The 22,500-nt window shown below is 39.9% G+C and overlaps 1 protein-coding gene across 4 annotated transcripts in view; it reads left to right on the top strand.

The window, feature by feature from the left end:
* VTI1A (vesicle transport through interaction with t-SNAREs 1A) overlaps positions 1-22,500 on the top strand; it is a 272,255-nt gene that overhangs the window by 248,648 nt on the left and 1,107 nt on the right. For all 4 annotated transcript variants that reach the window (XM_014958879.1, XM_014958861.1, XM_014958889.1 and 1 more), the window contains one exon: positions 20,224-22,500. This exon is cut by the window's right edge and continues 1,107 nt beyond it. Coding sequence is in view for 2 of the 4 variants with exons in the window: in XM_014958861.1 (XP_014814347.1) it covers positions 20,224-20,317 (94 nt within the window). In the remaining 2 variants the exon portion in view is untranslated. The remainder of the gene's footprint in view (positions 1-20,223) is intronic.

The following is a 22,500-nucleotide window of genomic DNA, read 5'->3' on the forward strand; positions in this document are numbered from 1 at the left end:
GGGGGATGCAAACATGTGGTAAATGTTTTTTTTTTTTTTTTTTTTTTTTTTTTTTTTTTTTTTTTTTTTTTTTTTTTTGTGTTTGTTTTTTTTTCTTTTCCCTAAGTAAGCAGAGAGCTTGGCAAGTTTGTAGTGCTTGCTCAGAAGCTCGTTTAAAACTTTGAGAGGAGTGAACTGAATTTAAACGACTCTCAGGAATCTCTTTCCCCCCTGGCCTCAGACGTAGCCTCCCGGGGAAAGAAATGTATCGGATGGTTCATCATCTGTATTCTGTCAGGATATTTTAATGAGAGGTCAGTAAATACCATATATTTGGAAGCAAACAAGCCAAAGCTGGGCCTTTTCTTTATGACTTCCACACAGTCAGAAGAGTAGCTTTCTGACAGATGCTTTCACTTTGAATGAAGAAATTATATCTACTCTGCTTGGGTTCAGTTCTGTGATCCGAGCAATTTTTGACATATCAAACCAGGCTAAAACTTAATTAGCTGTGGCATAGGAAGTAAATATGTAAAAGAGGTTTTGCGGAAGTCTTAACACTTTTTCATTAAAAAGACCAACATTGATTTTTCCTGGCTGATTGCAGTGTGATGTGCCACCTCTACGGTGATTAGATATGTGTCGGAAGCACTGGTTGTGCCCCACTTCCAGCCTTTCAGAAAGGAGAGAGACTGGTGAAAGGAAAAAAATCCTTCCCAAAACGTGAAGGTTGACATTTCTTTTGAGTAATACTCTTGCAGTATGAACTGTAGATTTACAGGAATTAGAGACCAAACAGTTGGAAGTATTCCTCTCCCCCTCCTCCCTTCTCCCCTCCTTTTTTAAAGTGTCTTCATCAATCAAAATCAACGTAAATGAATAATGGAGGCAGATAAAATGTGAAGAGACAATAGCGGTGTTGTTTAGAATTGACGGCCATAAATCCATTGTATCCTAAGAGACTGCACGAAGTAAATACCTGCTCTCCCCGACCACCACCACCATTTAGCCCATGATTCAGGATATCATTTAAGCAAGTACTGATGTCCCATTGAATCTTCAGCCCATTAATGCTCGCTTTATTTTAGAGCACCAGGGCTGCAATGAAGCAGGGGGACATGGAGGGAAGAAGGTTTGGAGTGACAGGGGAGTTTCCCCTCTCCTCATTCATTTGTTAATTTGGGATGACAGAAATAGAAATGATGTTCTTACCAGCGGGTCAAAGGCTTTTTTAGAACCCACAGAAAACAAGGATGCTGGTGCAAAAGGAGTTACATAGCACATCATTTAAAATCATTAAAATTTGGGGCTAGCTGTGGTTTTCTCTGTAAGAAAAAAAAGGGAAAGCACATCTCCTTTGGCAGCGCAGAGGCATGAACAAGGCTGGAGAAGCCCTACAGGAAGCAAAGCCAAGAGGATTATGTACCTTGATTTCAGAGGGCATGATTTATGGTGTGGACTTTGAGTCCTGACATTTTGATTCAGATATTGATAGAAGTCTCACGAGCTGCTCTTGCAGGAATTTGACACAGAGGTGCAAGACCCTCTAGGGTCGGTTGCTCTTTCTGTCATGATGGAAATGCCTGATCTCAAATGGAAACTTTTCTTCCTTCCTTCCCATTAGAAAGGCCCTTCCCGTTTTGGGTGCCTTTTGGAAGCGAGCCTGTGGGAGCAAGTGCAAGTATGAGTCTTAGGCCCAGGCTCACAAATTCTGGAGGTTTAAAGTTGCTTGTTTTATTTTTGGTTCTTCTGTAATTGTAGTTTGTTTGGCAGAGCATGCCAGACACGAATCACTTGCTCAGGGCTCGTTAGCACCGACAGCATTCCAGCTGTATTAGAATCTGTGAATATATCTACCTCAGTCATATTTTCACGCCTTTTATGATATTCATTCTCTCTGAATTGAAAAAAAAAAAAAACCAACCAGCACAAATAACCAACTACCTGGCAGGAAGGATTGATGACCTTTCTGATCATACTGGGAAATGCTCTTTAAAAGCAAAATCTGAATGAGCAGAACTCCAGCAACAACACCTCTCTGTAGAGGGGCTTGAAGGTGCCACTTCTGTTGTGAAAACAGTTTATTTAGTAGTTAGTGCCTTGACTTTTCTGTCTTTGTACTTCTGAAAGATGATCTCTTGCAAATGATGAACCCTTAGCCTTAACGAAGTACTGATCCCTCTTTAACATTTACTTAATTGAAGCTTAGAAGGAAAAAAATATAGTGTAGTATTTTAAGAGTGACTGCGTAGCACCTTTCCAAGTTTGCATGCCTGTCAACGGGATGTCATCCTGTAAGTGTGAATGAATGACTCTATTTCCAGTTCGAGTTTCCATTCCTAGGCAAAAATAGCACCAAATACACTATACTTCCAGAATAGATATCATATTTTTGTAAAAACCTTATAAATCACACCTCAATAACAAATAATCTATGGTTACTTCTTCATTAAAAATGCTCTGTGTGTATAAGCAGACGACTTCTGCTTAAAATAACCGAATAAAATCACAAGAAATAATTTCTCATTCTGACTGAGCAGACTGTATTTTGTGAGGATACCAGTTATATTTAGCATTCCTCAAGGCTTCCATTGTTGGGCTTTTTTTTTTTCCACTACCAGCATGAAGCATTGAAGCTTTAAGCACCCTGTCATAATGCTGCTGTTTTGTCAAAAAAAAGATGTGTTCCTCAGCTGTTGCAGTTACTTCAGCATTTGTGCCTTTTCAGACGACACTTGGCCAACTTTTAAAAATTGCATAAGTCCCATGTGCAGAGCAATGAGGGCTGAGATTTTTAAGGGCCTTGAAGCATCCAAATCATGGCACAGGCTAACTACCTCCAAAGATTGGATTCTTGGATCTGATTCATTTAGTCGAGGAGTGTCAAAGTCCTATTTATCTAACCTATTCCTTACATGGGATTTGGTTGCTTTGTTTTTTTTTATTTTATTTTGTTGTGCTAACACAAATCATTTATAAAGAGTTAGCAGAATGTTATAATGGTGTGCATTAAGGGATATAAGGTAGAAAGCAATAACCAGGATTATAAATAACTGCTCGATCTGTAGAATTCTAAAATAGCCTCTTAAGTTTGATTAACTGTCTCAATATATGGTTAATTATCTAAATCCTTTATAAACTATTTGTAAATGCACTCTTGACATAAAGCATGACTAGTTTGTCTGTATTTTATGAAACATGACAATTCTACTGAGGAAATGGAGCAGTATTTCTGCAATGTAGTCAATGTAATTGAGAAGGCAAACTTGGTGTTCCAGATTTTAATTGAGGAAAGTGAAATGCTTCCAGTTTCTGAATTGCCTTGTGTAGATTTATTGTGCAGAGGTAGTATGGAGTAGCCACGCTCTTCCTAAGAACAAGTAGGCAAAGGAAGGTAAAAGGAAGGAGAGATATAAATTAGGTAAAACGTGAAAACGGAATGCTTTCAGAATGGTTTGGACCTCAGTTCTGTGGTACAAAAACATCAGCATCAACAGCAGGGTCTCCTGCTCCCAAAAATACTCCTGCCTCTGTGCTGCATCCAGCTGCTTTCTCGTTTTCACGGGCACCTCTGTTCTCCAGTCAATGTCTTGAAACGGAATCAATCTACTGCAAAATAGCTCTCCTGTCCCACTCTCTTCTTTCCTTTTCTTTTTTTATCCTGGATCAATTGCTTGATCTGATTCATCCCGTGGACCCACAAGCTGTTGAATCAGCACAGCTGAGTTTGGCATGCTGCAATGCAATGGCAGAAATGAATACCAAGAGGAGGTGGGAGCAGGGGGAGGAAGGGACAGACCCGAGCATGACTCCTAAAATTAGTATTGCTGCTGGATGCTTTGCATCTTGGAAACATGGTCTTGGCTTGAGTACAGGAGTTGGAGTAGGAACATTTAAGCTATAAACTCCCCTCTAGCCTTTGACGCCCTTAAACTTTAGTTTTGCCATCTGCTAAGTGGGAATAACGCTAGTTACCTTAGTGATGTGAAGATTTGCTAATGATTGTTCAACCAATTAGCACATGAAAACTAGGAAAGACTGCTTTTTACACTCCTGCATTTTGCTGAAATTGTTCTCTCATGCTTATGAACTACGTTTCATTTGTAGTGAAATACTTGTTTTCAACTGTGTTTCTTCTATTGGAAAGATGTTGCTAGAGCAGAGACAGGTCCTTGTTTTTGTAACCCAAGTGTCTCTATTTTTAGTTTGAAGATGTTGGCTGCATCTCTCTCTCTATTTTTTTTTTTTTTTTTTTAATATGCGTATATATTTATAGCTCTTGCTATTGGAAGAGAATTTCCTGCAAACAGATCCATTTCTGTGGAGCTCTGCTCCGACACGGAGTCCCATGTGTTCCACCGAGAGATTGCTCCAGAATAAATGTCTGCTCTGGTTGTAGGATCAGCCCGGCGAACTGTAAACTTTATATTGCCTTCAGCACGTAGTAAATTTGCATGTGCAGGAGGTATTAGCGACTGGGCACCCGATACTCCGCAATGTTGCATCTGAAGACGTTGAGTGACAGGAGAGATGCAGCCCCAGTGTCCTACGGAGTCGTTTCCTCTTTGGATAATTACATTCTCAGTTTTCTCTGCAGTTTTAACTGGGGAAAGGGAGGGGGGGGAAGTATCCGTCTTCGCACCCTCATCCAGAGATGAGTCTTGTAACCATGCACCGTTCAACAGCTGCCACGTCTCACCCAGAACTAGGTGAAAGGACTTTTTACATAATGTTCATATCTGCTTTGCATTCTGAGCTGTGCAAATCCACCCCGATGCTCCCAATGGGTATCTGAAAGCACAATTTGACCTGTGGCTGGGTTCTGGTTCACGTGCAGCCAGAAGCACTTGCTCAAATAGTTTCAGGGACTTCAACGGGGCTGCTGGTGCGCGTAAGGACTGCAGAATCAGGCCCCTAAGGATCCTTAGGAATGAAAGGTATCCTGTAACTCTAAGGTATTATGATGATGACTACTCTGGAGAACACAGAGGTATTGAAGTCGGCAAAATAAATTACAGAGTTAAACGTATAAGTAAACCAAGAAGCGACTGATGTTTTTTGCATAGTAATAGTCTTCATAATCACTTCATTTGCACAGTTATTTCATTTTAAACTTTAGGCATAGTTTTGAAGCACAGCTCAGTGGAGATTTTTCCTGTAATCTATAAACTTTAATGAAAGCTAATTGGAGGACAAATTTTAATCTAATTAAAATGTGGCTGCATAAAGCAGTAAGGATGAATGAAGCAAAATGCTCTATGGGGCACAGTTTTCAAACAATGATTATCCTGAATACTAAGTCAAACAAAGCTTTTGTAAAATGATGATCATGAACATTGCCAGCAACTGAACAACCTTGAGAAACTGCAAATGAAAGTTTTAATGTACTTAGTTTAAAAAGTGGACATTCAACTCACAACCGCGTAAGGACTTTTTTAAAAAGAAAATAAAAAACAACACACACAGTCTCATCTAAAAACATAACAAGTAAATTAGCCAAAGGTGTACATTCCATCTAAGTTCTCATGATCAGCAGATGCAAATGTTTGCAGTGCGCCGATGAGTTATGAGCCCTAATGAGATTTCAATGCTGAGCAAACAATAAAAATTTATGCATTGCATAGTTTTAGTGGCCTTTGGCTTCATGGTTAGTGTTACACCCTTTCAACAGCTTCGGTAATATAATATCCAGCTGGCTTTGGAGGTAAGGAAAATTTTAGGAGTGAACTAAAATTGTGAGAAATAACGTGATTGATTGCTTTGTCAGAATAATGCATTTCCACGGTATAATTGTCCGTAGTAATCTTAGCCCGGGTACGGATACATAGGTTCTAGTTATGTTCGGACACAAATTTTGAAGGATTCAGGTGAAGGATGGCTTTTCCAGCATTTGAGCCAGACCATTTCCTGTGCTGGGTACATGTCCAGGGGTCTCACAAACAGCCCCTCGAAGGAGAACATTCCTGTCATACTCTGGTAAACGGGAGAATTGAAAAGCTGCACTTTCCCCAACAACTGTCATGTGTTGCAAGAAAAGAAACGGAGCACAAGCACAAAAAGAAACGCACAATAGATATTGAAATAAATGTATGTAATGGGGAGCTGGGAGCGGGGGGTGAATCAGGGAATTCAACTGGTGCAGTGTGAGAGTGAGCTCAAACGTACTAAATTTAAAAGACCCATTTGTGGGTTAGGCTTTTATGAATCCAGAACCTTCACCATAATGATTGCCTGCATTACCCTACATAATATTAAAATCTTAGCATGTGATTAATAGCAGATTCCCTGCATACGTGTCACAACACACATCTGCAGCAAATCTGCCAGTGTATTTCTGTGCTAGTTTTACTTTGGGGCCATAAAGTAATTCCTGTTTTGTGAATGAGAATAAACCTATTATGCACTAGGTTAGCTACACCCAGTTTCTTCTCTTCAGGGAAAAAGAGCTGCTTATTTGATACGGCATCTCAAATTTCAGTGTTCAGAAGTGAGTTTAAGCCTCGGCTAGATTTGCTCGAGCAAGCTGCTGGGATTTGCCTTCACCGTTTCTTAGTCCTGTGTTTTCCAAAACCTTCTGTGCAAAGAGTATTGAGAAACTTCTGGACAGCAGTAAACTAGTGGACCTAATTACAAAGTGTTTATTGCTAAATTTGTTAATGAGTCAACATGCAAAAAAGATATATTTATCCCTGTTTCCTCTTAAAATAGTAGTAAAAAATAACTTCAAAAAATCTTTTTCTTAAGCTGTTTGGTGATGCAGTTTTGCTGTTCACAAAAGGCCTTTTTCCCATCCGCAAATAGCTACCTTTCGCTTTGCCCCAAGGGAACAGAGCATAGCTCAAATGAAGCTTTAAAAAAAAAAAAAAGCTTTTTCCCGGTTGTAAGTCAAAGTGTATGCATATTCACACATGCACACAAAATAACCAGGAAGATGCAGAAACGTTCCTCCAGTCTGCCCCAAGAAAAGTCCCATCGACCTGTTTCACTCACCAAAATCAAAACAGAACCCCACGAAAACAACTTAAATGACAACAAGGAAACATCAGGAAAGCAACATCTGTTTTGCATTCTTGGCATCGCGTCTGCCCTTGCAACACAGGGCCTGACACAGATGTCCAGGGTTATGACACCGCTGAGTACCGCTTGATTTAAACGGGTGTAACTGAGAGCAGAATCAGGGCGCTGAGCTCTTCCACGGCTGTGCGAAACCCTGCTTCTTTATCTCCTTTGCAGATGTGGGACTCAAACCCCACCGAAGTTTTAGGCATCTTTCCATTGATTGATGCGGACTGTAGGGCGAGTCATGTTCCTCTGCCAACGATTTAGAATTTATTATTGACTGTGTATTTTTTTTCAGTTTGTGTGTATTTTGTTGTCTGTAAAATCGCATTGCTCCCTCTCTTTCCAACAGACTCCCTTGCGTGGAGCCGCGTTCAGAGAACCTTTCTAACGATATTACGTAGTTCCACTCTTCAGTTTTTAAGTAAAATAAAATAGCAGCAAGAAGAGTGAAATTTAAAGGTACTTAGAAGAAAGGCGAAAATAGGTTTGATTGAATTGAAGAGAATTGGTGACTGGGGAAATTTGGGAAGCCGAAGTTGCCAAGAGAGCAACTCTGTCACCAGAGGCAGCGCGGTTGCGTGAGATGGCACAAAGGGAGCAGCTCGCTCCCTGTTGGGTTGCCCATCCATCCTTGTACCAGAGACAAAAGTAGCTCGACTCATACCTGGCGTAACTTCCCCGTGCATCCCCGGTGGAGCCGTGTCAGGCAGTGACACACTTGACACACTTGCAGTGTTTTCACCAACCACTAGATGTCTGTGTGTGCTCTGTGAAGTTCTTGAGGGGATGATGCCCCTGGTAAACACGAGAGACAAAACTGGAAGGCAAGCGGTGGGGAAGCCTATTAGTTTGTATTTGTAAGTAGTAACATCATTACTTTAATTAGACCTGTCTTTAAAGCTATCTACGCTGTCTAAAACTGAATTCCAGCCTTTGTAATTTGAGACAAATAAGGAAAAGGTGCCTTTCCTGGTCTACATCTGTTTAAGACAAACTGTTTCCTTGATGTCCTTGTGGAGCACTGAAATATATCTTATTGTTGTGAAAGTTGTGGAGGAAGTTGCCGAGATATAAAATAGGTTCATCTTCTTTCTTTTCTGAAACAACGAAATACCAAAACATAAAACATCTGCCCCGTAAGTGAATTGGTAAGAGCCTGCTCTTTAATTCTGCCCTATGTAGCCCAAACCGCAGTGCTGCTGGAGCCATATTTTTCACATCAGCATATCTGGGTGCACCAAGGAAGGCTGTGCGTCAGATGTGAAGTTTAGTTTATTTTTTTTTAAAAAACAAAACAAAGCAACAAACCCTGGAAGAGCGGATCTGGGTACAGAAACCTGTTCCACAATTCTGTTTATCGGGCCGTCCACCGGCTGACCAGGGCAGCTGCACCTGTGACCAGCTTTTCTGCAGAGATCTCCTGAGAAAAATGCAAAAGTAATCAGCACATGTTTGCCTTTCATTTATCTCTGTCATCTGGGAATAAGATACAGATAGTATCAGGAGCAATGAAAGGTTCATTCTGATATTATTTTCAAGTTTTTTTTGTCTAGACAGAGAGGAGCAACCACTTGGATCTCTGTGGAACACATGCAGCCCCCTCCGTACTCGCATCCTAGGCTGAAGGCCAGAGGGGGGTAGTAGGCTGTCTATATTTTAAAAAAAAAAGTTTAAAACCACCACCTACTCATCAGGTGACTGGAGACTGTGGTTGTAAAATGTGCTGCAGGCAGAAGTTCTGAAAAATCCCAGAAAGTGTTGAAAACATCTCTAAACAAGGTATTTTTCTCCTGCACCTTTCTTGCTAAAGGTCCCAATTGCTGCCAAGAAAACTAGTGAGAATGTTAGCTGCCAAATAAAAAATTTATGACAGTGTTTGGCAAAGGATTGTATCACTGCTTGTTTTATACATTTCCACAAGGCTCTTGAAGGGCTGTTGGACACATACGGCTCACTGATCACTGTGCTTTATCTGTTCTTTAATATATTAACAAAGAAAGCTCCAGTAAAGTATGATTGAAACAATATATATTTTTTTCTTTTAATAGCCTCCTATAAGCACTTGCTATGGCGCGAATATAATTTCTACAGCATTCCACATATAAAAATTGTTTTAAAAGCCCTTTACCTGACAAAGTTGCTTGTTATTTGAGTCACTTTCATAGTAAAAATACGTGAATTTTTCAATTAAAATGTATTGCTTTTGCAATTGTGCTTGTTATATGTTGGAGTCTGGGCCAATAAACCGCCTGTTAAAACATAAAGAGGTCCATTCAGTCAAAGTTGTGCCTGCCGTTTTTGTTTCAAAAACCGAGAAAATAATATGTTGGAATTGCATTGCTCACCAATATCAATTAGGTTTTCGGCTGTATCGTTAAATTAATGTTAGGGGAGAAAATTGTTCTGGTGGATTTAGTGGAAAGGATATAGTTTTGAATACAGAGTTAGCACACTGACAATAATAATTAAGCTGGCCGATGCTGAACCAACACCCTTAAAAATATTTTCCCCATCTGAACAAATGAAATTGTCTGTCTCTGTCTTTTCAAACCAGTTATCAGATTAGGCTTCCAGCTGATAATTAGTGCTGTTTAGCACAGATCTTGTCATTCAGAAATCTCAAAGCCCAAACAGTTTACTTTTTCTCGTTATCCTGTGCTGCTGGAGGTTTGGAGCGTGGAACTGCACCTCCCGGCACCATTTTGCGAGGAGACAGAGAACCTCACCTTCTCTGGTGGCCAGGAGCTGATGGGACGCCCGTCAAAGGGGACAACCAGAGCAACACCACCCTGTGCTGTCCCAAAGCTGCCCCGGGGGCCATGTGGCTCTGCACCATGCTTGAATCTTCTCAGCAGAGCAAATACTCGAGAGCAGCCAACAGCACTACAAATGCTCTACGCCTTGTATGTGCTTGTGTATTTCATGGTATTTGATATAAAGTACTCAAGACAGACCAGCATTAAGAGGATTATTTCAGACAGCATTAGGAGTTAATTTACAGAAGATTAGCTCTAAATCAGGCAGATATCATAAGCAAATTAGCATCAGTTGTAAGAGATCCAGATTCAAAATGTGTGGTGGTTTTTAGTTTCTCCCTGTATGTCCTTAGTTTCCCATGCTAAGGTATTACATCTCGAATAGTGAAGAACAGGTAGACTTCTTTTCTACATGCACGCTATTTATTATGATGCTGTTTATTGGCAGTGAAGCTGCCTAACTCCAAATACCCTTCCTCTGCTGAATATTTTATATTTCATGCCGTTTCTTCATTGGGTAATGTTTTGTTTGGCCCTAGAAGTGATGTCTCCATGGTGTGTTATAATATTCTTAAATAGGTAATATGCAGCTTTACTTCAGTGACATACTTAATCCTTTTTTTTTCTATTAAAACGAGTCACATTTTAATGCCTACTCATAAAAATGGAGTGTATAAAATGCTATATACTAGGGTGAAGATTACAGCTATTTAAAAATAGCTTCCTTAATATTTAAGCTTGTAAATTATAAATTTGTTTTATTTCCACAGGAGTGATGGTTAATTTGTATTAAAAAGCACTTTCTGTTCTTCAATCAGTTTTCCAGACATATTTTTCTGGCTGCAGACAGACAGGCATAAGCACCTATCCAATGCCTTCTCCATATCACAGTTTCAAAATTGCTTGCCTAATTAAGTAGAGAAACTGATGAAATGGATTGGGTCGTGATATTAAAGCCTGTGCCCTGAGTTGTCCTTGGGATTCTGAAAGTTTTGAAGTCTACAAATGGGATTCCCATCTTTGGAGAAATTTGTATTCTGCTCTCCAAGAGATATTGAACTGCTTAATCTTAGACGTGCTCTGAACATTTGAGTTTTTAACTGGGGAGGGAAGTCTGGGCAGTGTTTTAAGATTTTTTTTTTTTTTTCCTTTCTTGATGGACCAAATTCCTCTTGACAAGGTTGGCCTGAGGTCATGAATGTCTCCCTGTCTTGACTGAAAGAGGAATCTTCCCTCCTTCCACAAGACCACGAAAACTTAGACCTGCTCTAAGCCAGGTTGGGCTCGCAGGTCCCTCTGGTTGCAAGATCTGCAAGTGCTCTTGCACTTTGACTTTGCGCCCAGTAGTTTTACAGAATGCATGGAGGCTCGGTGTGGTTATTAAACCGAGGTGTCTGAGGTCATAACAAAGTAGAGGCATTTCTGCTCCCCTAATAGAAAAACTGTAACATGCTGAAAAGAAAATACTCTAATAGTGGCAAGTATCTCCTGTCAACTAATTTGATAGTTCTCTATCAGGTAAACCATTTGTGAATACATCGATTCTTTTTATTTTTCACTGTTCTGTCTTCACTATTCCCAGGTTTTCTCTGAACCAGTTGGGCAAAAATTGATTTTTATTTGTTCCACTGGCCTTGTGGAAAATTAGCTTATGAACTGGTTTTTATAGGAAGACTCAAAGCACAGAACAGGTTGAAAAATAAGCCTATAGCAGTCAAAATTGTTGTCTGAAATGTCTTCAGACTGGAAGGCTGAATTTATTGCTCAAAACAAGTACTAGCAATGTGGAGGTGTGCAGTCCTGCTCATTATCACTGGAAAAGGGGGAACCAAAAAGCACAGTAAAAAATTAAATTTTAATAATGCTAGTGATATTTTCTAAATCCTTCTTGACAGAAAGATTCTCATTATTTTTATCTGTCTCAGAGTAGGCTCTTTTAATGCCATCTCACAAATGGCCTTAGCCATGATTGTTTTCCTTTCTTTTATAGCATTTGAAAAAAAATGAATATATACCAAAAAAAAATTCTATTCTATCATTCAAGAAGTGCCATGAAATGGTAACATTTTGGATAGCACATCTTCAGGAACAATTGCTGCAGATGCCTTAAGGTTTTTACAAAAGAGGTCAACATTGTTAAGACAATTGTAGAAAACTTGCCATACAAAAAGACGCCCAGTCAAATATGGTGTGATGAGGGGAAAATAATGCAAGCAAAGTATTTGTGTCCAGCCTCCAGCTTCATCACACCTAGAAGCTGTAGATTAGTCATTAATTAGAGTGAGGCAGGGCAAAAGATGTTACTTCCTTTCATCTGTTTATGATATATATTTTAGTGGGTTCTTATGATTATGAAAGTTGATAAAATGCAGACTTTGGACATTTTTGTTTTCTTTAAATGGCACAGAATGTAAATTTAACCATATTTATTATAAAAGCCAACGTGCGATCATGTACGTTCTTGTCATTTTATAGCTTGCATACATTTCTTCTGCTGGAGAAATAATTGCTTTATCTTTGAGTGCTGAGGAGGGAGTTGGGGTTGGGGCCTTTTTTTCCTATTAACTGTTTGGGGACCGGGACTTCGTGCAACCAGTGTGCTGAAGAATGCCATTCCTCTGACAGCTGGGCTGTCCACCCTCCCTCAGAGCTCTTGCTAAAGCACTCGTAATGTTTGCTAAGGCCTATGGTTCTTAGTCATGCTCAGGTGACTAAATGTGTGATTTGTTCTTCTTGATACTTCAGTACCCTGAGAAAGGCTGGTTGGAGATTAATACAACCTTGACTCCTTCCACTTGCAGTTGCCACTGCGCACATGATCTTCATTGAGACTTGCCAAAGAGATCTGGTGTTACCTCTGCTTTGCATGAAATGAGTTAATCCCCCTCCAGTTTTGGTTGGTGAGTTTCCGTGGCCCCAGAAGCCACCCGCTGTTCTTCCTAATGACAGTAATAATCTAATTTGTTCCCTCCATGGAAGGAGTGGACATGGAGACAGGAGAAAGCTGAAGTTGCATTGCAACTGTGGGGAGAAGTGTTCCCTGTCAGGGTCTGTCATCAGCAGAAGATACTTCTCATCCTTCAGAAGTACATTCCCATGTATTTTAAAAATAAGCAATGAATAAAATCTCAGCTAGTAGAAGATGGACAGTACCCTTCCCTTGTGCCTTTTTACCTTAGGTCCCAAGTCCATGAGGTCCTCCTTCAGGCTTCCCCTGTTCTCACAGTTTGCACGCTGACATCTGCATAAGCTTGTCTTTCAGTCACTCCTGTGGGTATCACTCCTTCCTAAGCCACTCTGCCAAGCTGTATCTGCTCAGTCCCCCCAGACTTCTGTGACCACGTGTATGTTGTGTGCACCTCCTGAGACTGCCAGCTCCTTAAGACAAGCTAGGATAACCATGATCCTGATGGCCACCAAATAATACTGTACTCCAATGCTGTTCATATATCTGTGTTACATTTGGAATGTATTGCAAGATTTCCATTATTAATTAGATATCTCAGTAAGTATTTTAACTATCAGACACCATAAAAATAATTTTATATCTTAATGGTAAGATTGTAAGAAGATGACACAGCAAGGTAAAAAAAAATAGTTCCTTGAGCCAAGGAAGGCCACTGCGTTTCAGGAGGCACTCATCTGAGAGAGGCATGTCTCTCCTATCTCTCATTCCTCCAGAAAAACTGTCAAAGGAGAAATATATTTGATTTTGGTCAGAACTTCATGTGCAAATATGGGATCCATTAAAGGGAGGTGATGAATCAAGGTATTTACTGGCTAATTATTGATGAACATTATCTGCTTTACTGGTGAGTTTCATCTCTGCAATATTTCTGATTAATGGGAGATTACAGACACAGATATGATAACGCCTTTCCTGTATGACTTTGCCATCAGAGCTAGCAAGCTTTCTCCAAGCAAATTTGGTCTTGGGAGAACTGTCACTCTTGCTTGGGCCTCATCTTCAAGCTTTGAAGGATATTCATCCCTACTTGATCTGTAGGCACCTGACCTAGCCAGCCAACTTAACTGACTAGTTCTCCTGGGATGCATATATGGCCAGGAAAAGGAGAAGGCAGTTCAGAGCAGGACTCTGACTTCTATAGGCAGGGAGCTGAGAGAGATTAGCTAGATATAATTTAGATGTTTAAAGTTGGATAGTGTGACTACTTCCCTGCACCTGTTATTACATGACTCATTCTTTCATTCAGGGCCCAGGTGGAAACACATTGATGTGGTTTGAGTGTAATATTATAACTAGAGATTGGTATCCATGTTATTACGAGTAGACAGCCCCAGTCCTTAAGACTGATCTTTAAAGCTAGAGGATGTAGCACTGCACAACTTCTCACCCCTATTAACAATGTTTGAGACACCTTGTATGGCCTGTCGCTTTCAGAACACCCTGCTCATCAGCTAGAAAAACGCCATCGTTTTTTGTTGTCCATTCCTCCATTTTTGAGGCTTTCATTTCCTTATCTGCTCAGTTTTCAGTGCTTTTTAGTGGATTTTCCCCGGGTCTTACACATAAGAAACTAGCACCCCTGTCCCTAGGGGAAGAAGAGGCTCTGTAGGGAAGGAATTCAGGGAAGAAGAAATAGGCTTCTGCTGGGAATGGCCGCTCTCCAGGCTGGAGGTGGAGCCCAGGCAGTGTGGCCTTTTTGGCGTGAAGAAAGCCATGGGGGTCCCATCCCCTCTCCATTTCCCCCCCAGAGCCTTTCCACCTTTACATATGCAGCGTCAATTACAATGTAATCAGTTGTTCTGGCTTCGAGAAAACAAAGAACTTGGACTTATTTTCAGAGGGAGAGGAAAAAAGATTTGAGGATTTTCCAAATTCTTCACTTTTTCCAAGCTCATCTAGAAGAAGACGAAGAAGTTATATGCAACTTGTGCATGTATTTTTTCACTGGTATTTCTGTTTTCTAATTTCAGTTGTTAATGAGGAAAAGTATCTCAAGTCAGATACTTCCAACCAGCTGCAATTTTGCTAGGCAGGGCTCTCTTACTCTTTTATTTCAGTAGGTTGCCATGTCTTTATGTTTTGCCACAGCCTGTCTTGTTCTTTCCAGTTGCTTTTATTTAAGAAAAGCATTCTTAAACCTAAAGATGGGAAAGATGAATACTTACTTGAACAGCCCCCAGATACCCTGAACTTAGAAGTTTATCATTAAGTATCTAAGGCTTTGCTTTACCAATCATAACATTTTATTCCCCTGTGTGGGGTCTAGTGCTTCCATTTGAAAGCTCCTGATATATTGTAACAAGGATGTCCTTATATATAATAATAATGGTGTCTGTACAGAAGGTATCTGAGTATAGCTATATTACTTTAAATTCACGTGTAGTTTCAACTGGTATGTGTTTGCCGATGTGACTAGACCTACACTTTTTTGTGTTTATTTGAATCTGCTGGTTTGCACGTGAATTTTGAGCACTTAAAAATCACTTACCGCTGATTTGCGTGCACCTATTTCTTGCACGTTAGCAAAAACTGCAGACGACAAATAAAAGGGCACCCAAAAACAGAATAGCCAAGTATTCAAAGTGACTATTTAAAATGTACTCTTGTGTACAGAGAGCAAGCCTTTCTGTCTAGTAAACTGATAGGAATCGCTTCTGGTTAAATCTTAAGTACAAGTATTACAGTGAAACACTGTTGGACAGTGCTCCGTCATCAATCAGTCTGTGTTCTTGAGGACACTATTTTTCGAGATGCTTTCTTTAAGAATAAAGCCCTGTGTTGTAATGAATGTGTGCTAACTGATCCCCCAAGCCATTTGTATTTTTTTTTTTTTATTTGTATCAGTGTCAGAGTTGAGCTTCTGTAAGAAATTTTTGCAGTATTTTATTTGTAGTCTTCATTATTTCAAGTTGAGGACACAAAACTCTTTATGCACCCAGAGTTTTCGCTGGTTCGTTTATATCCCGTATTTTGTTAACATGTTACCGTGATTGCTAATTTTCATGACAATTGTTATTGTACCATCAGTGCTTAATGGCAAGGCATCATTATTCAATGCTGGTCAATCAGGCACTAAGACATGTGCAAGACATCAGGCTGAACCCATATAGATGTCGTGCACTCCCCTGCTAATGAATGCGGTTTTGTAAAAAGGTTTAAACACGGTTGGCATCCTTAATGTAAGGTTTGCAAAAGCTTATTCGGGAACTGCTTTGTGTTTATACGGAGCAGATCTAAACATGTCACAAACAGAGTTAGACCCATTGTGTGTGCGTGTGTGTGTGTGTGTGAAGCTACAGAGAGGAGCGAATCATTTTGGGGTTTGAAATGTGGAAAGGCAGCACAATTTCTGCCACGGCAGGAGTGGGGGGAACTGATTTTCCAGGGACATCAGTGTTTGGTAACGGATGTGGGGCTTGTTCTCCAAAGTGGTGGTTGCCCTGTACATCAGAGGTGGTCCCCGACAGCGGTCGGTGTCATGCATCAGCTCACAAAGTTGTCCCTGGCTCCAGTGCACCGGTGGTTGGAGGTCAGGGACTGTCACCAGAAGCCAGGAAAGAGGGTCAGGCATTTAGAAAGGAGGAGCAAAAGGCAACTCAATGGGAGTGGGATGCGCTTTGCCTGTTGTTCACCCAGCCTGTTCTTGGACCAGTTAACCTTCCCCTCGCATCTGCTTTAGTTACTCTTTCTATGTGGTTTTGCACCCGAATGCTTTGGGCTGCTGTCCATGATAAACTAGATGGAACTTGGTTTAAAAAGCTCAGATTTGTCGTCTCTTCTAACTCAAAGTAGAATGAGCCCTTGTGCTCTTAGAGTTTTGAGTATGAAAGGAACAGTAGACGTTGGCTGTTAACGAGCTCCAGCGCGCCGGGCTCCAGCGGAACTTGGTGTGAATTCAGTGCCTAAGCTGCATCGACTAAATGGTTAATTCATCTCATATCAACAGCACTATGATTCATAATGTAAACTTGAGGAATCCTTGATGTTTCAGTCACACATTCCTCTTAATTTGGCCATGCATTCTTTTAAAGCTACAGTGTGCTAACTTAATAAAATGCAGCATGCAAATGCACAAGTTTTTGCCTTCAGGCATTTTAGCCATGGATGTTTCAATGGGTGTCTTCTTTCAAGTATATATTCTTTCTTAAATTATTTACCCTGTAAACATGCTTTGCATTTTCAAAGAAGATTCTGGGCTTCCTCATTCACCAGATTTCGTTGAATTTAAGGTGTAATAGAGATAAAAGACTATCATCTGCTTCTTGCGAGCATCTTAGCCTTTGGGATTTTTTTTGTAGCGAATGTTAGGCCCCGTTTTCTTCTCCTTTGGTATTATCGCTCCCTCCCCCACTTAAATTCCTTGATGCTTTGCCTAGAGCAATACCCACTGGCAGTGTCTGGCTGTGACAGTACTATAGGCTTCCCTACAGATGGGTCCTGCCAATGCCAACCATTGTTCTACCACTGTGAGCTGCCTTGACTGTCTTGGATCACTCAGAAACCCCCTTTCCTCTTGATTTTTTCTTTACTCCGAAGGGTAGCCCTTGCCTGTTGACTCTGAGATCTGCAATGTGCTGACACCCAGAACTTGGCGGTCTCTGAGCAGCAGCTCCCAGACTCAGACCTGTTCAGCCCTCCTCAGGACTGTCCTCCTGCTTCCAAAGGGCTCTGTCCTTCTCCTCCCAGCCCCATCCTTCGGGCAGTTTGCAGTTAGTTTAATTGTACTTGCTCACTTGAAAGTAAAACAGTAAAACTCGATGTTATTCTTTTTTTAAAGATATAAAAATTAATCTTTTAACTGTGGGCTTGAATATTAAAAGTATATAATGCTTCAGTGTAGGAGTCTGTTGATAACATCCATCCTATTTCATGATTAATTTGTTCCTTTTAATATGATATTCTTTTGCTGCACTGTGCAGACTAATTCAGATTCCTGGAAATTGAACTTTGATATGTATTTCCTGGATTCACACCGTAAGTGAACCTTCAATTAGCAGATACAGGTGGCAGCACGCCTCGCTCAGTTTTCTCTTGACAAGGATTTTAGAGACGTGGACACTGATTAAATAATCTTGCAATTTGGCCTGTAGTGCCAGAGTTTTAAAAATAAAGCATTTGGAAGATTTGATCCTTTTTTAATTTTTTTCTTTAAGTCTCAGACGATGAAATGCTTTTTCAGTGGGCCAGAGATAGGAGGAGTTGATTTAAACACTCAGTATGTTATGTATGCCTTTGCCTAACTATGTGTTAGATTAAGCGAGTTTCACTCACAGTTAATCCTTTGTAAATTAGCATTATGGATGCCTTGGGGCCCACATCCCACAAATAAAATGGTTGTCAAGCCAGCTGCACTGTGTATTACTTAAGGCTGAATGTTTTAAGAGTTTTCATGCTTTTAATCTATTTCACTGCTGAGTTTCAATTTTGCTGAGTGTCTTTTCAGGAGTGATGAGGGTGAGTGAGTAAATATATATTCTGGTTTTCGTGCATTTGCCTGGGCAAATCGTTTGTTATCAGGTGTTTGGCAGAGAATGTCACACCCCGCCACAAAAGAGAAGCTTGTAAGTTCAGGTGTTAAATTGAAGTGCAAACCAACAAGAACCAAAAGCCCTTAATTAGCTTTATTTTGTTAGCCTGCTACACTTTTTTTTTTTTTTAGGGGAAAAAAAAAAAAAGAGGAGTGAGAAACATCCCTCCCTCCTCCTCATCCTTTTGGCAGAGTAAATATTGCCTGTTAAGTTTGAATTAGCTGTCATCGCGAAAGAATTAATGCTGTGGTTGAGCCTTTCTAGTGAGGAAGGGAAAAATAAACGAGACAGATCTTAGTTCAGCTTTAAGTGATAAATGAGGACAAAGCAGCCCATTCATCTCCTGCTAGGAAAGTGGACACAAACACTAAAGCAGTTTTGCGGAAGACGTGTCAGCAAATGTGATCATTTTGTAACCTGTCAGGAGGATAGAGAGCTAGTCCTTTTAGAGTGTCACAGGGGAGGGTGTCTGTCTGATGTGACAGTTTTCATCCATCCATTTACTGCTTTTTCTTTAGGTGGGGGGTAAGCAAGGAAAGAGCTGGAGTTGGTTAAAACTGCATTTTTCTTTACACTTCCCAATATAATTTATATGTATATCCACCCGCGTCCAAATGAAAAACATTTACCAAGGAAAACTCCCCTCTGCTCTCTAGAGTTTCTTCTCTCTTTCACTGCGTGAAATATGCTCGTTTTAACACATTACGTTCCCTGTCTTCAAGTTGGAGCCTCGTACTTGGTTTGATGTTTCACAAAACACAGTTTTACCTCTTCTTACCATTGTTTAGTTGGTTAAGGCTCTGTTTTGTTTTGTTTTCTTTTGTTTCGCAGAAGCATGAGAAAAAAATAAAATAAGAATAAATATAACTGAGGGCTCTTCTGTTGGTTTTGTTTGGGGTTTTTTTGCTATACCTCTCCAATTCTGATGATATGCTTCATGTACAAATATGTTTTGCAAAAGTTCCTGTTTCAGGAAGAGCCTCTGAAAATATCCTTCCTCCTCTGTGAGAACCGAATAGCAAATGCTGAATTCTTACAATCCAGAATCGTCCCATAAAATGCCTCAAATTCTACTGTTTGTTGATTTATTAATTTTAATTGACCTATTAATTTCAGGCAAAATCTGAAGTAATATGGTGTCTGATTTTTAGATGCAGGGGTTTCTTCCAATAAATGATTGAATAATATTAGGACTTCCTACTTCTGGCATCTTTTTATTATTACTAATTTCCATTTTTTTTTTAATACTACATAGAAAATGTAACATTTGCCTATTACCATAAGTAAAGGTATGCTACAGAGACAGGAGAAGCTTTTACAACATAAGCTTCACAGTTTGACACTTGCTTCTTTATATCATCCTTCTCTTCAAAACTATCTTTTATACTTTTCCCTTGGTATTTTAGTACAAGTAAGTATCTCATTGACATGTGTTTCCTTGAAATCTTGTACCGTAATAGTAAAATCCCTTGAAAATTAATAAATTGTTTCTGTTCAGATTAAAAAAAGCTGTGAAGGTTTCAGAATGGCTTAAAAAATGCAATGATATTTACTGTTAGAGACCACCCTGCTTGGATCGCCTTGACTAATTATTTCATTTTTTTTTAGAAGGTTAATAAATTGTACCATGATGTATTTCAGTTATTCAAATGTGTATATAAGAGTATGCATAATTAAGAAAAGTCTAATTCTTTTCCTGAATGCAAAAGTTTGATTTAATAGCTATAGAAAGCAATGTTTGGAAGCACTGGAAATTAAAAGAAGTGAAAAACAATCAAGATACGCAGAATGGTATAGGAAATCCTAAATTTGTGGGCATATGTCTTTTCTCCAAGATATTTATCTCTGTGCTTCTTTTTATGGTTTTTATATATATTCTGCTATTTGGTTTTATTTACTGGGGGTTTTTGTCTCTTCTGCTTTTTTCCAGGATCATCCAAAACCGGATTTTGATCGTTGTTCTGGCAGTCATCGTCATCTTCACCACCATGATGGCTATTTATTTTTCTGTCAGGGGACGCTGATATCTTTGTTCTTCACTAAACAGCAACAAACTGCTTGTTCTGAGTAATTAAGACAAAGTGGTCACATGAATCATTCTCTTGCACTGACAGAGTCTCCCTCTCTTTTCCACTATTCAACTCAGGTGCAAGTGGTGTAAAATATTTTGTATTATAGATGGCATAGTGGATGGCATGTGGAGTTGATTATTTTTTTCTTAAATTTTTTTGTCTTTATCTGAGTGGTTTCAGAATCTTAATATTTGTTGGGGTCAAGGCTTGTTCCACTATGGCAAGACTTAATGTGTGTCGAATTCTACCACAGACTGTTGTTGCCAGAGTTTAGCGAGGGAAGAGGGGTCTTTGCACTTTTCTTGTGCTATGTGGGGTGTATGAATATAAAGCAGTATCTGACCTTCTGTGATAGAGAGTATAAGTAAAGCAGAGACCAAATGATGTAGAAAGTGAACCTGTCTCCTGTGACTAACTCCCGATCATGAATTGTCATAGTAGACGTAACCCGGTTAAGAACAGTAGTTAGTTTTAAAAAGAGAGCAACCTTAGGATGATGTTTAATATCTGATGTGAATCCAACACTCTATTTAACATTTTTTTTTAAATTAAGCTTTGCTTTCTGCTTATTCAAAACAATTCCACTTTCATCAAGATCATGATAACGCACCACTTACCCAAATCTAGTTGTGACCACAGCCCATCTGTTGAATCTGTTTTAAATCTTCCAGTGTTGATATATGTACTGATAAGCATACACACACTAGGCCCGTATTGAAGATGTATAAAGATACTTATCTATTCATTGCTGATTGAAAAAAAGCCCCTAAGTAATAGTTCAGTAACAAATATGTGATTACAGTGCATTAAACAAAAATCTAGATTTTTACCATTGGCCTGACTGTGTTGAGACCGCATGTTGGAAATATTTTTAGTGTGTTAAATTCTGATGTGATATACCCCTTTTTAAACAGAAACTGTAAAAATGTTAATTTATACATGCTTTTAGCTGATATAATATATCATAGTTTCATCTACCTGTGTGTAAATGAGCTGTGTTTCTCTTTTTCTATTGGCTGTGCCTTTCCTATAGACAAGTCGAGGTCATTTGGATTATAATTAAGCTTACAACTCCAGCAAAGGTCTATTTCTGGTGACATGGTAAAGTAATTTTCATTATAACTTTTCAATTCATTATATGCAATCCCTTACAAATATTACAAATTGAGAGGAATCTTGAACTTAAGCTGTAAAATCTTTTTAGAAAAATGTTCAAAGAAGCAAAAAGCTGGTGGCTTTCAAACTTCCCCCAAATTAGGTAGGACCTGAGCACTAAATTCTCGTTGTGTGCCTTAATTCTTCTGGGGTTTTGGCATCCCTGTGATCTCTGCCAACTTGCTGTGCCGTCCCTGGGAGTTGATTTTGGGATAAACATCTGGGAGTTGATTTTGGCCCTAAAAAATGTCCGCTGTTTTCTCTACTTGGAAATGAATAACTCAGCTAAAAGGATGTTGATACTGATGGCACAGCTACGGCTTTGAAAGATGGTGATAAACACAGAATAGGAGGATCCACAAGAAAAATGATACTCACTGAAAAAAATGGAAATGATGTTCGCAGATGGTCAACTGTGGTTTCTGAGTTACACGCAGATGAGTACTAAGTTAGGAAGTGGTTTCTGTGCCAGGTTTCTCTACCAGCTCAAGTCAGCAGCTCTAGGGCAGTGCTGGTACAAAAGTTCCTGGGTAATCCAAACCCACGTTTCTGGGAGGTGCTGCTCCTCACCTTGATGGCCCTGCAGTGCCACGGGGCCACCCCTGGCCACCTCCTGGGGCACCCTCTTCCCTGTGAGGTGTGTGGTGTTTGTCACACAGCGCTCGGACACGGAGAGATGTGGTGGTTCAGCTTTCAGCGTGGAGGCTGGCTGGCCTTCAGTCACAACCTGCACTCAAATTAAGCACTTTGGGTTGTGTAAGCAGAGCTCTGGCCGTTAGCTTCAAGTGATGGCACTGAGCTGAGTTCAGGCAAATTAGGAAGAAGCCTGGCAGCGTTAGAAGGTATTTATCCTCTCCTAGGCAAATTAGGAGATGCATATTTTTGTAAAGCAGAAAACTGTCAAGAAGGAAATTTTAAGCTCCGTCTGTTGCCTAGACATTCTCTGCGTTGCCTCAATAATTTAACTATCATGGGGATTG

The sequence above is a fragment of the Calidris pugnax genome, unplaced genomic scaffold (assembly GCF_001431845.1).
Source record: "Calidris pugnax isolate Ruff unplaced genomic scaffold, ASM143184v1 scaffold4, whole genome shotgun sequence".
Taxonomy (NCBI): Eukaryota; Metazoa; Chordata; class Aves; order Charadriiformes; family Scolopacidae; genus Calidris; species Calidris pugnax.